Source organism: Colletotrichum tamarilloi (assembly GCF_030869305.1).
Source record: "Colletotrichum tamarilloi strain Tom-12 chromosome Unknown Scaffold_17.1, whole genome shotgun sequence".
In the NCBI taxonomy this organism is placed as follows: domain Eukaryota; kingdom Fungi; phylum Ascomycota; class Sordariomycetes; order Glomerellales; family Glomerellaceae; genus Colletotrichum; species Colletotrichum tamarilloi.
In genome coordinates this window covers 388657-405348 of record NW_026849400.1, presented here as the reverse complement: position 1 = coordinate 405348, position 16692 = coordinate 388657, and the positions used below count along the sequence as shown (strand labels likewise).

Genomic DNA, 16692 nt, shown 5'->3' with positions numbered 1-16692 from the left:
TCTTTTGAATTTCTCTCTATTATCATAGCGGACAAGTACGATCGCTTAGTCTGTTCTAGGCTTGCCAGAGCGCGTCTTATATGGATCTATGTGATTGATCTACATAGGCTTGTGAGGAATCTCTTGTTTGCTCTGATATAAAATGCCGTAGACACCACCAAGAATATATTCCTATCCATACGAAGCAGGAAGTAATGGTTAAGTGACGAGGCTCTTACAAGGACAGGGATCTCATGTGACCTTTCATTCGTTCGGTGTCATAATCTAATCCCACTAGACAGCACCACGGGCTCAGAGCATACTTTGCCCTCCAAACCGAAACCTTAAGCTTCGAGCATAGATTGGATGGATGAGCTGACCTCTCCCATTTGGACCTGATGGGATCACTCGTGTGTAAAAGACAAGGGAAGGTAAAAATAGTAGAGACCGAAAAACTCCATATCCACTTTGGGGGGACATTCTTTATGTGCCACGAAATGGAATCTCAAGCTGAAGCTGGGCAGGTGACCCCCCTTGGTGCTCAATCTTCTACCTGATCTCTTGAAGTACCGCAGCCTTTCATCAAGTCCTCTTCTAGCTTGATAAGGGCCATGTCACATTGTTCCCTTTATCTTTTCCCAAAACAGACCCTGTTTTAGCCACTGGGGTTCCTGATCCCGTTGGCATGAGGCAAACTATGGCTGAAGACACAGCTCACGCAGTGCTTTGCGGACGTTGGGGCACTCATCTGGCTGCTCCAGCTAGGAAACCCACATTTGGCCTCGCATCTTGCTAATCAGCAAAGGCGCATAAGAAGCGGTTGGTGCGAACACCCCAGTCAAGAGACGGCAGGGAATTTCTTGGTGTCACGGAAGTTCCGGTCTCTCCTTAGTGATCTCGGAGGTAGTGGTTCTAGATCTTACTGCCGGGTATAGACACACTAGCATAAGACGCGAGCACGAGCTAGATAAATAGTGTAATGGGGGTTTGGCCCTTTCTTACTTTCCTTTGATGTCTCTTAAGGTAGATGTAAACACATGTGATCTGTGTGGTACCAACATGCATGCTGTCAGCCTAGGCGTTCAGGAAGTCGCAGGTCGATGAGCATTATCACGAGCCTACTTGGCACCCTGACTGTCTTTATACCAACCGCGCCCCCCTCCCACCTGGCTTCATGGCCCTTTAGCGAATTTCTGCCAAAGACCAAATGCCTGATGGTGTCCGTGCTCCTGACTTGAAAGGAGGAAAGACATCCAAGGCCAAACAGAACCGAACGAGGTACTGGGTTCGTCGACCCTTTCTATATACACAGGATCTTGTAACTCCTTGGGTTCTTCCGACTGAATGAATGGTGTGATTGAGGCTAGAGGCTCGTTGGCAGATTTCCGCCAGGCACGCTCACTCGTATGGCCATGGGATAGGGCCATCGAGTAAACGAATTCAGAAATTCCAGGTTTGATACAATACACGCCTCAAAGAGTCAAGTCAGACAGGTTCTACAGAGACGTATCCGATACTGTAGCCTAGGACTTTTGCTTGAGAGGATGCGTGGAACTAGACCCGTCCACAAGCTTAGTCATGCGAGGTTCGGCCCCAAGGTTCAGGGCAGGATGTCATTTACTTGTTAGCTAGCACTAGAAGTCATGAGGCAGTCACGACACTCTATCTTATTATAATTTACGGAGTAAAGATGTTGAGGGATGCCTCGGGCTCCAAAATTGATGACTAAGCATCTGAGATTGAGGATTGCGATGTCAAAACACCAGAAAGCATCACCAAGGCACTTAGAAACCATCATCAAAACAATCACTCCAAATGGCAAAAGAGTTCACCCCCCCAGTGCCGATTTGGGGGCTACATCTCTTGGTACTCATGCTGGGACTCGAACTCGATCGCTAAGCCTGTCGTCGAGTGGGCTGGTTGGCGTGAATAATTGGTGACCATTAACCATTCCACCACCCACGCCACAGTCTGACCTGACCCCCGACCTAGGGGGCGCCTGCTGTGCTGGTGACAGGAATGGAGTTGGAGGGGCCTATATGGGGTGGCAGCCTTGTCACCTGGCCATCAAGGTGCTTTTTTCCTGACCTGAGCTGGAGAGGCTGCGCATCTTCTTCATACCATCGCACGCAGCGGATGGATACAATGAAAATGTGAAGGTGTGAAAATCAAAAATTGCCACAGCGATGGCCCCGAAGGACAATCGAGAGAGGTCTACTCCGCGATGTGCAATGCAGGCATCCCTCTCTGCGGTCCGGATTTCTTGATCCCCAGACCGCCCATGAAGGTAAGTATGAAGAAGAGAAGAAGGGAAAACAAGCAAAGGGGAGGAGGAGGTCGGCATTATATAGGCATTCACATGGGGACCTTGCGGGCTGAGGCCACCATTTCGCTTCCGTGCAAGGGTGGAGCTTTGGGGATAGGCCAATGAAAGAGCACAGACGAAGGAGCTGCCTGCCGTAGCGGAGATGAGTCCGGATCAATTCCGGAGCTTTCCAGCACCCGATCACTCAACGCATGCTTCAGCATTTTGCTTAAGCAGGTGGAACATGAGGTGCAATGAGCTTCTCATTGCTTCTCTCATTATTGATGCCGCATGGCTGAGAAGAGATAGGCTCCGTGGTCAGAAACTACCTCAGTGTTTTGTTCGGAAAAGACAAAGCATTTTCGATCTTCAGGATGATGGGCGATGCATGAGATGGGACATGATGAAGGTGCTTCATCCCTTGCATTTTCTTCTACGTCCTAACTTCATAGAGGCACAAAAGAATCCATCCTATGCCTGCAAATAGGCCCTTCATCTGATTTCGGGCACCTCTCATTCAGCCTTTCAAAACCCGGGGTGTCAGATGGACATCCAAGCCGCCCTTCTCCCATAGAATGTAGACCTTTGTCTCAGCGTACCAGTTCGCTGTCTCCGCTGCTGAGCGGATATCGAAGTTCCAGATTAGTCTCGCGAGAATCAACCTCATCTCGGCATAGGCAAGACTAGATGATCACCTGTCAGCGGGGATCCCCAACGGTGCCGACTCCATCGTCTGAGCCATGGAGAACGTCTTGAGGGCTGCTCACTTCTTCCCAATGCAGTTGCGAGGACCGATGGAAAACGGTTGCAGAGCCCGCTTGGCATCATTTGCAAACCGCGGGTCCCCCAAGAATCGCTCCGGGATGAACTCCTCCGGCATTGCGAAGTGGTCGGGGTTATGGTAGACTGACCAATGCCAGGTATCCACTACAGTCTAGAACGCACGATTCTCAAAGTCAGCGCGCACATAGCCCCCCATAACACCATGAATAAGACACCGCGGGAAAGTAACTTACACCTTGCGGAATAAATTCGCCGAGAATCGTATCGCCCCCTTCGCCAATGGCTCGCGGGCTGGGACCAGGTACCGGCGGGAACATCCGCAAGCTCTCGTCCAAGACGGCCAGGAGGTACGGCAGGTTTTGCACGCTGAGCATATTGATCTCATCCTCCGTCGTGAATGCCGATCGGACCTCGTCGTTGAGCTTGGCTAACACGTGTGGGTTGGTTGCGAGGAAGTACGTTGCCGCCGTCAGCAGCGTGGCTGTCGTTTCCGACCCGGCGATGATGAGGACCATGGCGTTGGAGGTCATCTCTTCGAACGACATGGCCTGGATTGATATGTCGGCAACCAGCTTACAGCACCTGGCAGAAGATCGACCTCTTCTGGGATATTCTGACTAAAGTGGCGGCACTCACCTGTCCTGCTGGTTCTGACTTCCTGACCATTGCATCCACGAAATCAGGCCGGCTCTTCCCAAGCTCCAGCCTCTTCCGCAACTTCTCCCTCGATAGCTCCCGGTTCTGAGCATACTTACCCATTAGCTCCCTAGGAAGCGTCAACATGAGAAGCGGCTTCAGCCACGGCAGACGCCGGAAACTCGTCAACATGGCCATGTTCTTGATACTCTTAAATATGAGGTCGACCCAAGGGTGATACGTGCTATCCTCAAGACACCCAAAGGGTTCTCCAAACGCCAAGTCGCCAATAACGTCAAACGTGGTAAAGTTGAACCACTTCCCCACATCCACCGTCTGCTCGCCACCCCGCGATGCCTTCCGCAGCTTCTCAAAGAGGGTATCGACGTACCCCTTGATAATTGGCTGCTGCGCGAGCATAGACTGCGCCGAGAACCCGTGCGCCAACGCCCTGCGGAAGCGGCTGTGGTCCCCGCGGTCGGCGCCGATGATGTTGTCGCGGTTCGGCAGGGCGTTGACGGGGTCTTTGCCGTTCTCGCCGGTGAAGCTCTTGCGGTGGCCTCGGATCTCTGCCATGCCGTCCGGGTGGTTGATGGAGAGGTGGTTGGGGCCTACCCGGACGATGGGGCCGTACTTTTGATGGAGCTGGAGGATCGTGAGGTGACAGGTGCCGGCGATGAATTCGCGGACGTAGGGGATGGAGGAGATTGACCATAATTTTGGGCCGGGGAATTTGCGCAGTGGGTTGAGGTAGAGCTGGTAGATGGCGTATCCTATGAAGTATGCGAGGAGCTGTGTGAGGGGTGAGTATTCGGTCCGCCTGAATGTGCTTATGGGGATTCATAACAGGATAGAAAGGTTTGGCTTACAGTACAGAGCACCGCGATTGGCATAATCAGCATCAAAGACCACCGGGCCTCGTCGAGGCTGAAGGATTGCAACATATCGTTTCCTTGATCTGAAGAGGGGCTTGGGTGTCAGTAGTTGATGTCCAGTAGCGTCCCGAGATCGATCAAGCAGGCTCTTTATAAAAAAGAACCCTTTACTCTTTTGCGCTTCCATTCAAATGTGATATCACTACACACACCCTTTTCACGTCTCCTCGAAGCCGTTTCATCGGCTTTCACTCGCCCGCATCCCTGATTCCGTCCCAATTACCAAGCGAACCCCTCTTATTCGTCACAGAACACACAAGGTCCTTAGCTCCATGTAACCGTAAACCCGCTGCACTGATTCAAGATCTCCCAAATTCAAACTCGATAACGTTGATCGCCCGGCCGTGACTCTCCTCCCCCAGACTTTGACCAAAATTGCGGTGCCCGAACTCCGCCAGCTCCATGCAGGAGCGGACTACTCCGTTGCGGAACGTGCTTTCGGGCGGCCGTTCTATGAGCTCCGGGGCCGAAAAGATTGGCCCGTCTTCTCATTGACGACGTTCGTCTCTTCTTCGGTCCCATTCATGTCAGAAAACTACACAAGTGGTCACTTGTGATTGGGTTTGTCTCCGAGAGAAGCCTCGAATTCAATCGTCTTGCGTATCTCGTATCCCGGTAAACCTTGAAGACACTTTCGGGTTGTTGGGGCGTAGAACGACATATCATTGAATTAACTCAGCATCTTTCGAAGCTTTGTACTCGGCGTTAGGGCGATTCCAGTCCCTATTCCGATATCGTCTCAAGCATATTGCGAGGGTGAATGAGCGTTCCATCCACTGCCTAGTATTCCGGGCTCACACATAGGCTTCATGAACACGACTCAGACTGAGTTGTAGGCCGTTAATGAGGTTTTGGTATAATACTTGTATGAACATGACAGAATTCGCTGTGAAAAGATGTCGCTGCCGTTTTGTAAACGACGAAGGTTTCGCCAGGTGAAAGGCTTATACCAACATAAGTGTGTCCGGATGTGTGCTGGTGATGCGTGCCAAACCAGGATTAATTAGGCTGGATGAACTTTACTCGTCCTGGCTCGACGAAATCCAACAATCACACCAACTAGCTTGGATTCCTGGCCCGCTGAGCGTAAAAGAGATTAATCAATCATTTCTGCGCATGTCAAGATAAAAAGGAATTAGATATTCGTTTTTTTGGCAAAAGGAAAGGACCGACCGCGGTTCGAACGCGGGGCCTAGAGATAACTGCGTGGAACTGCAATCTCTCGCTCTACCACTGAGCTATCGATCCTACTCAGATGATGACAAAAATTGGGACTCCGCGCGCATAACAACCCAGCAGTCTCCGCCGCTCTAACATCTCGTTTGGAGCCTCCATTCAGGTCACAGCTTTCCTTTTGAGAGGCATCCCTAGTTTGATCAATTTGTTGGTCTTGGAAGGCGCCAGATGAGCCGAGTACTTCAGATGATCTCTAGTTGAAGGTGCTCTGCCATCGATGTTGTGCAAAGTCCACCTCATGATGCCACATGAAGATGGAGAGGCGAGGAATATGTGTTAATCTGGACTTGTGCTTTCATCCAAACAACAGTGGTGATTGTCGAAGTTGATGTTGATCTTACTTGAGGTGATAATGGGGCACTGTGTCTCATCCCTTCTTTTTTTGGTGCCCAATTTTGACTTTGCAATTTGATCTTCAGCGCCCAAGACATTATCATAGTTTACCTATAGCAAGAACTGAGCACTTGTGACTACAGTAGTGAGAGCAGGTATATTCTGACAAGCTCTTGGCGACTTTGATGGTTGAAGCAACGAAGCTTACACTATCCGTACTGCATACGCACAAGGCCTCGCCAGTCTATCAGTGACTCCTACTCATTGTGTGGATGCCTCCATTAGAGAAAGCCAGACCGAGGTAAATGAAGCTGGCGAAGCACGCTATCAATCTCACAGTCTCTCGTCCAGACTCCATGCTCTATGATACTCTAAATCTAACTATTAGGTAAACAACGACCACAAGAGTCACAAACACAAACGGGGAGGTACGAATGCACCTCCAAAGCGGGGTCATAGCAGCTTGCGTTTCCCCAATCTCTCCCAGTGAACCCTGAACATCTACAACTGAGCCAGCCGGGTAGCGGCGGCCTCCGGTAGATGTTAGCGTTGCAGCGCACCCCTGGCACTGGTGCATTCCGCCTGCGACAGGTGCAGCTCTCCCCCGAATCTGGACCACCCGACCACACGGGGCCCTGCACCTTAGACTCCTCAGTTGGGGAAAAGTGGACCCGACGAGCTCCATGGGGCGGTGGAATTCAACATCACTTCGTTACGCACCACGGAGGCTCTGACTACATTCCTTCTTACAACCTTTCTCCTTCTGCTCCTCGATACTGCTTCAACCTTCTTCCTCATACACAACTTGTAAAGCTTCACTTCGTCATTGGGAGTCGCGTAATCTCATAGATTTGATACCGGACAGGAAGATAGCGACACGAATCGGGTACCCCTCCAAGAGCCGTTACCCCTCCCCACCCCGCCATCTTCAACCTCACTCTCACTCAACCTTGACCTCGATTCGGAAGGTAGCCCATCATGACGACAAGATACAGAGTAGAGTGTAAGCAAACCAAAATGCCAACTCTCCATTGAGATAACCTCACCAACTAACGCTTGTACAGATGCTCTCAAGACCCACAGACGAGACCAGTTCATAGGTACGGCAGCATCCGCCAGGCTCATCGAGTCTCATGACAAGTGTCTAGAGACTCACCTCGAAGCTGCGCCACAACGGCTCTCTTACTCAAGTGGCAGCTGGAGGAGAGAAGATCGTCAAGAATCTAGCCAGCAGCGAAGTCGCTGTCCCATTGTCTCCCCAGCTTATCATCGTCAGCCACCTTGAGATCACCGCAATGTCCAAAGCCTCACGATCAAGCTGTCTCTTAGCTGGCAACTAGCTAACCCTCACCTCCAGAATGGATTAAAGGTCTCCTGGCAGTCCCCTTTGTCCTCTACTCCCAGCCCACCGGCGTCTTCGACACGAGAGCGACGAGCATAGCCCGCATGGCAGAGGAATCCCACCGCCGCTACGCCGAAATCTTTCGCGACGTCGAGCACATGATAGACGACCACAGTAAGCTTCCTCCAGTCTCATCTCGCTGACTTTAGCTCATTCACTTCTCTCCCCTTTGAATCGATTTGTCAAAATTAACACACCCACAGTAACCCGTCAAGACGAAGACCTCCCCTCAAAACTGAAAATGCTCGTCCCCTCAGCAGGGCCCTTCTTCACCCGCCTCCCCCTCGAAGCAGCCTTCACCCTCATGGACGCAAAACGCCTCATCTCCTCCCGCCGCTACGTCTCCCCCTCCTTCAACGACGTCCGCCTCATCCTCAACGCCGCCCAAATCCTCGCCGTCACCAGTCCCAGCCCCAGTCCAAACCCATCCACCGCCACCACCGCCACCTCCCTCCAACTCGCAACCTTTGACGGAGACGTAACCCTCTACGACGACGGCGAATCCCTCCTTCCCACCTCCCCCCTCATCCCCCGCCTCCTCTCCCTCCTCCGTCGCGACATCAAAATCGGCATCGTCACAGCAGCAGGCTACACAACAGCAGACCGCTACTACGACCGCCTCCACGGCCTCCTCGACGCCATCGCCGCCGCGCCCGACCTATCCCCGATCCAAAAGGCCTCCATCGTCATCATGGGCGGCGAAGCAAACTACCTCTTCGAATACGACCCGTCCTCCCCGCACCTCCTGGCCCCCGTCCCGCAGGAGCAGTGGCTCACGCCCGAGATGGCATCCTGGTCCGACGCCGACATCTCCGCGCTCCTCGACGTCGCCGAGGGCGCCCTGCTCGAGTGCATCCGCACCCTCAACCTCCCCGCCACCCTCCTCCGCAAAGACCGCGCCGTCGGCATCGTCGCAACCGACCCGGCCGTCCGCATCCCGCGCGAGTCCCTCGAGGAAACCGTCCTCGTCGTCCAGAAAATCCTCGAGCTCTCCGCGCTGGGATCACCCGCCCAAGCAGCCGGCCACAGCACAATCGCGCCCTCTGCCCCTGCCTCTTCCACTGAACCGACTGCTGTCCGCCGCCGCGTCCCCTTCTGCGCCTTCAACGGCGGCCGCGACGTCTTCGTCGACATTGGCGACAAGTCGTGGGGCGTGACCGTCTGCCAGCGCTGGTTCGCCGCCAAGGCTGGACACCCAGAGACCCCCATCGCCGGCGAGAAGACGCTGCACATTGGCGACCAGTTCCTCAGCGCCGGCAGCAACGACTTCAAAGCCCGGAGCGTGGGTACCACTGCGTGGATCGCGAGTCCCGGGGAGACGGGCGAGCTTTTGGATGATTTGATCGCAAGGATTTGAAGTGAAAAAGAGCGAGACACGGAAAAAAAGAAAGAGAGAGAGAGAGAGAGAGAGAGAGAGAGAGGGCAATAGAGGGGGCATGGTAATGATTTACCTCGGACAACGTTCTCCTCCCTCCCTTCTCTGGCTGCGTGACACCAGCCACCGATAACCCGACCCCCCACGAGACCTTGAGGCCATGTAAACGACGTCGAAAGAACAGCTTTGTCAGTCTCGAAGTAGTATTCGTCAAGGACAGGGAAAGGGCTCGAAGGGAGAGAGGACACGGGGCTGTCGATGTAGAAGACGACCAGACGAGTTTCAGTAGTAGGTTCATCAGCAAGGCTTAACTCCGAAAGGGGAATTGCTGACCTGCAGCTATAGAGAACGGGGGAAGGGAAAGGGATAAGAGGGGGGGAACATGCATATTATGAGCTACATCAATATCAATTTTAATACCATTATTTTGACATTCAAGATTGAATCAGTTGGCTTCTTACACACGAACTTACTCCCTGTGACGATTTGATCACACCAGCTTGCAATCACAGGCATGAGAATGTGAACAATGTATGCGTTGACAAATAACGGTCAATGACCGTGGTAGCAATGTTTATTCTTGTTCGGCTATGCCTATACATCGCTTCTTGCAACCAACCTCCAGACATCACGCACCGGCCGTCTATCTAGTTGTTGCATTGCCAATGTGCTGATGGATCAGCCTAGGAACAAAGTTCCATATGCCTCCCTTCCACGACGTCTGTCGCGTCGATTCGTCCTTGCTGCCACTTCTTCCCCTACCTAGGCGTCTGCGCCTCCATTGACACCGTATCCATTGAAAAAAAAAACCAAGCCAATTCGTGAGAAGGAATTCCAATCCTCCGGGGGGTATTGTGCATTTTTGTGTAAACACCGTGAAATCCGTGCCATGAGAAAAATCGAGTGATGCTGCTCCGTGGAGCACTGAGGGAACCCTTCCAGTCATCCTGTCTATCGCCGGGGAATTGAAAAGCAAGCCGCCCACCGTGTGGGAATATACATAGGAAAAGAGGTGAAGGGGGCTGGTCTATTGTGAAAAGCCAAAGCCAAGTGAGTGTAGAAGGTCCACAACTTTGTACAGAGAGGCGGATCATATGTGCTGAATGGGATCGGAAATTATGAAAAGTCTATGCGCGGGTTTCGGCTGTAGTGATGAGGAGAACTGGCTCCTGCGAAAAAGAGCAGTGTTGACTTGGTTCTGCGACGTTTAGAACATAGCGCCCAACGGAGCTCCAAAGTTGGTGCTCTGCTTGAGCTTGAGGGGAATGTCAATTTCCTCGAGCTTGCTCTGCGACTCGGAGACGTCGTCTCTATCCGAGGAAGAAGCTCTGTCGCTGGTCGTACCCTTGTCGCTGGCGGCATCTGTGTCCGCCTTCGCTACGTAGAGATTCTCTTTCGCCTCCAAAGGCTCTTCGACGAGTTCCGGAGTTGGCGCCTTCATGCAAGTGGGAACGGCGTCGGCGCCGCTGCTTACGTCTTCAAGTTTTTCGGACAAACGCTTGAAGAAGATTTCGTCATGAGCAGGGATGTTGCGAACCATCAAGGGGCCCTTCAGGGCAACGTCGTCTGCCGCCTCCAACGTGGGGAGGGGCTCATCGGTACCGCGATAAGCGTCATCCTGAAGATCGGATGAGTCTGCTCTAGCCCTGACATCATACAGCGTTGCCGGGTTCGAGCTCATGTCTGTCGGTGCCAAAGTCGGTGTAGAGCCTCCACTACCATCAGCGACTGTCGCAACTTCTGTGCCAGGAGCTGTTCCCAGAACGGAGAGGGAATGGCTGGGCGTGTGGCCAGCGTGCATGACGAGTCTAGCAGGCTCGGGAGCGGCGAGCACCTCGAGGGTGTGTTCCTGAGTAGGGCTTCGCCTAGACTTGCCAGACTCTCCAGGCGGAGAGACGGCTCTGGAAGAGTTCTTTGAGTTTTCCGGGGGAGTCATGCCGGAGTCGATGAATGTGCTCTTTTGAATGGCGGGTGCCTTGAGGGGGACGCCCTCAAGCTGAGGGTTGATAATTTGAATGTCGACAATGGGGACAGGCTCCTCGTCCTTGGGAGAGCCGAGGAAGTCGACGGGATCTGCGGTAGTGGGCTGCATGTTGGGGTTGAGTGGGATGAATGGCGAAGACTCTGGTTGCCTGGAAGGAGAAATCCGGGAACTACCAGGACTAATAAAGTGAGATCGGATCTGGGCTGGCGAGACGGAGGCTGAGGAAGAGCCATTAGTCGGCCTCCGCTGTGCAGTGCCGTTCGAGAGGCCGAACCGCGCGTCATTGGGTTGCGAGGAGAATCCTGGGAAAGAAAGTTCAGTGGAGCCGTCGGCCCCACCTCGCGTTCCTGTTCCTGGAATTGCAACAGTGACGCCGGCGACTTTGCCCGCCTTCTCTAGCTCGGCTCTTTGCAACGCACCTTGCAGCCGAATCTTGTCATTGTCGATCGCTGCAACTTGCTCTTTGAGGCGGCGGATCTGCTCCGTCAGGTCGTTCTTTTCGGCTTCCCATGCAAGACGTTCGTCTTCCATAATCATCCGCTCCTCCTTGTATACTTCCTCGACACGTTCGCGGTTGGCTTCCATGTACTTGCGCTCGGCTTCCCAGGCCTCCCGAATCCGCGCATTCTGCTGAGCGAGGCGTCTAATAATCTGTGCTGACGGAGGAGCCGAGGCTGCATCGGCAGATACTGATCGTGGGTGAGGCATTCCGTTCGGAGAGACTCTGGTCGTCGACGAAAACGCAGAAGGGTTGTGGCCGTTCAGTTGTTCGAAATGACTCGGCGAGACGACTCGTGGTACTTGGTCGTTCGAAATCGTCTCTCTGTAGCCGTTTGTGCCGTTGACGCCGTTGGGGTGTAAATGGGGTGAAAGAAGGCTTTGCGTTTGCGGCGGATAGCGCACAGCGCCGGATGATTGGGGAGAGTAAATGGAGTTGCCCGTGGCGCTCGTCGTCGTCGTCGTCGATCTATTGTCGAAATAACAGGAGCTCGCCATTCGATTGAGTGACAGCGGAGAGATGACGGCAGAGGGCGGCATATTGGGATCGTGGTCGGTAAAGGCCGATGGCAGAAAAGAGTCGGAGGCGAACATGATTAAGACTCTTGAGAAAGAAGGAGGCAGCTGGGGTTTGAGACCCAGGCAAGGAGCATCGACACCGGTGGTGGGATGGATGTCTTGGGGGGGCTTGCCGGCAGGGAGTGAGCGATGCGCAGTTGCAGCGTGCGTGCAGGAGGGATGACGCAAAAGCTGTTGGATGGCTTATTAGCGCAATTGCTCTCTCTCAGGGCGAGCGCCTCTTTGTGCCTTGGTCTTGGGGATACCTCGGTCATGGGAACTTCTTGGGGTATGGTGAATTCCACAGCGAGGTATGCCAAAGAGTGAAGCCGAATTGGAATTTACCTAGCAATCGATTCGTCGGAAATCCGCCCTGGGGAGAATGTCGAAATGTAAAGATTCGCGCAAAGGTTGTGGTCTGGTAATTTGGTTTGGTGGCGTAGAGTCGTCCGTTCCTTGGGTGAATCAGGTATGCTCCACTGGTGCGGATGTTGTATTCGTAGGTGAGTGTGTAGTTGTGTATGTGTGTTTACTTGTACGGTACCGGTTCAATAGCGTCCAGCTCTGTGTCGAGGGAGAGACGAGACTTGGTGGTGAGTCGAAGTCGCGATCCAGGTCACGGCATGACTAGCCCGACGCATGAAAGTTGTTTCCTTGTTGGGAGCTTTTTGAGTCGCGAGGGAGAGGATAGAAGACGGAGAACGGGAGAAATGACGGCGGCGATGGGGTGGTTATTGTAAAATGGGATGAGTCGTCTCCTATGGATGTGTGGACTTCGTACCTCAGGTGCACCACTGCGGAGAGGCAGACCTAACGGAGACGCAGTGAGGACGGGGAGCAAGAGGTGACCAGGGCGACGAAAAAGGGAACCTTGGGGCAAGCGCTACAAGGTGAGGTACTTGATGGTCAGCCGGACAGATGTGAATTTCGGAGGTAGTCTAGTAACGGGTGGGCAGGGTACCCATACCAACCAGTGACCGATTTCAGAGCGGGTTTTTGGGTGGGTGTGCCGGTGAGGTGAGAGTAATCGGTACCTTACCGCACCGTATTGCGGGTACAAATACTGAGGTGCGGTCTGTGACTCTGTCGTACCTAATTATTACGGTGAGGTATCCGTAGGGAACCTAAGGTGCTTTTGGCACAGAGGTTGGGCTGGACTGCCTGCCTTGGGTACTACCGAGTACGTAGTTGTAGGTGAGAGGTGCGCAAGTGTGGAACTGTGGATTTTGGCGACTGGGGGCAGCAGGGTAATAATGGGGAAATTCAGCAATTCAATTGCTTCGGTAGGGCGGCGCCAGCGGTAACTCCCATGCTCGATCCGCCTTTTATTCTCTCCGTCTCCAATGTCTGTCGCTCTCGTGACACGCGATCAGCCGGGGGAGAAGGGGTTGTCGGGTGTCTGTGTGCGTGTGTGTGGGTATTCGCACGAAGAAGCGTGGAAGCATAGGCGGGCAGCAAGCAGATCAAGGGCCCGGGTTGGTTTGGGGGCGGAAGAAGAGGAGAAAGCAGATGGGAATGGACGAGTTCGGACTGCGTCTGGCGTTCCCTCGAGCCTTCGGATGCTTGTTCTTGAGTGGCTGTCCGTCCTTGAGCTTGAAGAATACCAATGAAAGATCTCCCTGAGTGAGAGTCGTGAGGGAGGCGGGATGTGCAGCCGTCGCCAAACGGAAGTGATTGCCTCGAAGCCGAATGCCCCTGTTCCTGCAACCTGCGCCTGTTCCTTTTCAGCTGGACCCTGAAGCCTCAAGAGACCCGATGCGGGATAGAGAGAGAGAGCTGTGGTGCTGAATTTGTCCGTCGGCACAGCAGGCGAGATTTGACAGCTCAGAGTGCAGGAGGACGAATGACCATCTGACAGGGGAACGGGACAGCAAAGGGACGGGATGCAGGCAAATTTGGGGGAAAGCGCGCCAACGCGGAGGAAAGGGTCGTGCTTAATTGGTGGCAATATCCCCCTTGGTCTTCTTGGTCTCCTAAGGTATCCGTAGACCGTATGACTTTTGGCGGTGGGGGAAGAGATGGACTTGGACCAAGAAATGTTCTAGGCAAGCTCTAGACGAGAAGAAGGAAGGTGAAGACACAATTTCGGATTGTCGGTTCGGTAAAGCGGGAATTGGAGAGTTGAGGGGAAGATGGAGTAACCGCGGAAGGTTGGTGTATCCGTAAGCAACCGTCGTGAAGCACGCGGGAAAAGAAGGCGGGAAGGGAAGCCCAAGGCAACAAAGAGAATGGCCCAGAACAAGAGAGGGAATCACATGGCCGTCAAAGGCAGAGAAACAATGCAAGATGCAGGACTCTAGACTCTCTACCTCTCTGACTCTGGAGGTACTATCCTTGATTCAAAGTTCAGGCCGACGCTTGAAAGGAAAGGGCAGAAGGGGATCAGGCTAAACGGGATAACCCGAGCAATAGCACTTTGGTATTCTAGGTACGGATATTCGCAATGGAACCTCATTTGATCCCTTGGAGGCTCGGACGTGTTAGCCTTTTTCTTTCCCTTACATGAGCTCCGATGGGAATTGCGGCATTGCACACTCCTGATGGCCATGTTCCCTACCTTTACTGTGTACACGTGTGCCGAGTCGGGTAGCACCTTGCCCATCTCAGGGTCCTCCACACCCATTTCTCACCAGCCCCCTCCCCTGCACTTTCCAAGATGTCCAAGGGTAGCCCGTACCTGCCTTACTTTACCTTTACAACTCGGAAAGTATCTTTTGAGCTCTCAACTTGCCTGTGGAAGGGACGGGAGATGAGGAAAGACGACAGAAGTGTGTGCCTCAGGATTCGCAAACAAGCAAGGTACCGCCTGCCTGCTCTGCCAAACATCCCAAGCTCGTTTCATCTTTTGCATCTCAGTCGCTCAAACGGTACAAGTCACTCCCATGAGTAGGGCTGTCCACATGTATCCGTTTTCACCAATTCTACCAATAGTTGTCTTACATGCTGTCTGAAATTCTCGGTCGAATATCACAAAGGGAATATACAACCAAAAGATAAGGATTCTTGGATTACATGGCCTTGAGCTATTTGTCTCTGAAGCGCATCATCTACAGTCAATAGCCACCAGATCGTGGCGCGCTGAGCACAAGACGGTCGTCTAGAGCACCGCTCAGATACCAATATCCCGGGACACCTCACCACACCACACCACACCATAGACTCAAGTACACGTTGCTGGTGCTGTCGTCCCAAACCCAGCTCAGCACAGGATGCAGGGGGAGCTTTTCCAGGGCGCAGCATTGGATCGAGCTGTGGTTTGGGTTCCAATCGGAGAGGGACGGCTTCGGGCCGCGAGGTTTGACTGATGATTCGACTGACTCTTGGTCTCTTCTTCGCCCTCCTTTCAACGCCCCAGACCATGTCCACGTTGCGCCGGAGCTATGCTTCAGATTGAGGTACGGAGTACAAAGAACCCAAAAGCCAAAGAGGATGATGGAAACGGGCGCATCAACGCCGTTTCTGCTCTCTCTGTCTCTCTCTCCCCTCTCTTCTTGACTCTCCCCTTTTTTTTGACACGTGAAAGGGGACCGGCGAGCGTTTGTCTGCTTTGTGTCCTTCCCTTGATACCCGTGCCACTCAATGCACCGTCAATTATCTGCTCGCAGTACGTACCTTTTGGTCTTCCATTGGAGACTGACATTGTTAGCTCGAAACGACTGAACGGGAGCTGCCCTGATCTGCGTCTACCTGAATAGTTTGGCAGCATGTGGTCGCAGTCCGGTTCAGCTCGGGCGTATGTACCTGCTTCATTGTCCGGCAGCACTTCGACACCCATCGAGGCAGCAGAGATACATACGGCGAAACCAGATTGAGGAAGGAGGTACGTATACGGAGGTCCTGACCTATGAGATGTCTGCCCTGCCTGACGGACCATTGTGCCAGGGACGCGGAACCGTTCCTGATGCTCCTACCGTCGCTCTCTGCCCTCAAGTGTTAGATGATCGAGGTACGTACCTATCCGTACCTGGCTGTTCCCTCGAGACGTCTGTCCGGGGCGATAAGATGCCGACCCGTCTTTCTGGTTTGCAATTATTGGATCGCTTCCTATTGGATCGGCCTTATTCGACTCGCCCGCTGAGGGGGTGAGGGGCGGAGGGTCGTGCCTGTCCATCATCGAAAGTGGTGTACTCCGTACACAGTAATGTTCCAAGTTCCAATAGTGAACAGAAGACCGTCTAACTGTCATCTTCACAGGCATACAGGCGAACTCTCTCTTCACCGGGAAACAGCTTGATCATTCCTCGTCATCGTATTTTGGCCAAGGACTGCCAGGACGCGTATCTCTCCGTCACCTCTGCCGTTAAGAACAAACATCTGGCAGAGAAAATCTTGGCCACAAGCACAACTCGTCTACAACCTGTTTAAGGACAAACATTGACCCTCTCGCCCTGTGCTGACTCCAGCTTCCCAGCTCTTCCAGGGCTAATCCCAACATGGTCCTGGCTAGACAATTCTTAGGGATCCAGAAACTCACTAATCCCATACCGACGCTACGGGCCATCTTCTCCGTCTACCCGGCCTTGCCTGGCCGCGACAAAGGGGACGGGAGCCACGCACGCAGCACTGGGCGACACCCTCAGTTTCACTCAGAGCCCCGGGGTCCAGGCTGGTCAAAATTGCTCGCCCAAGGGCAAGATGGCACAGTCCGATTCCCAGATAATGCGCTCT

At 53.3% G+C, this 16692-nt stretch overlaps 3 protein-coding genes across 3 annotated transcripts; 1 reads left to right on the top strand and 2 right to left on the bottom strand.

Annotated features, from left to right (window-relative positions):
* Nucleotides 1-2801: 2801 nt before the first annotated feature.
* CTAM01_06295 (cytochrome P450) lies at nt 2802-4647 on the bottom strand (the record flags this gene model as incomplete). Its single annotated transcript, XM_060522322.1, has 5 exons — nt 2802-2967; nt 3052-3218; nt 3301-3615; nt 3704-4495; nt 4573-4647. The coding sequence occupies 5 exons, from the start codon at nt 4645-4647 to the stop codon at nt 2802-2804; spliced, it is 1515 nt and encodes a 504-aa protein (XP_060383050.1).
* Nucleotides 4648-7185: 2538 nt separating this feature from the next.
* CTAM01_06294 (IMP-specific 5'-nucleotidase) lies at nt 7186-8966 on the top strand (the record flags this gene model as incomplete). Its single annotated transcript, XM_060522321.1, has 4 exons — nt 7186-7210; nt 7272-7307; nt 7565-7723; nt 7813-8966. 4 exons carry the CDS (start codon nt 7186-7188, stop codon nt 8964-8966), a joined length of 1374 nt encoding a protein of 457 aa, XP_060383049.1.
* A 1225-nt stretch (nt 8967-10191) lies between these two features.
* Nucleotides 10192-12060, bottom strand: CTAM01_06293 (uncharacterized protein; the record flags this gene model as incomplete). The annotated part of the gene is made up of 1 exon (XM_060522320.1): nt 10192-12060. One exon carries the CDS (start codon nt 12058-12060, stop codon nt 10192-10194), a length of 1869 nt encoding a protein of 622 aa, XP_060383048.1.
* Nucleotides 12061-16692: the final 4632 nt, after the last annotated feature.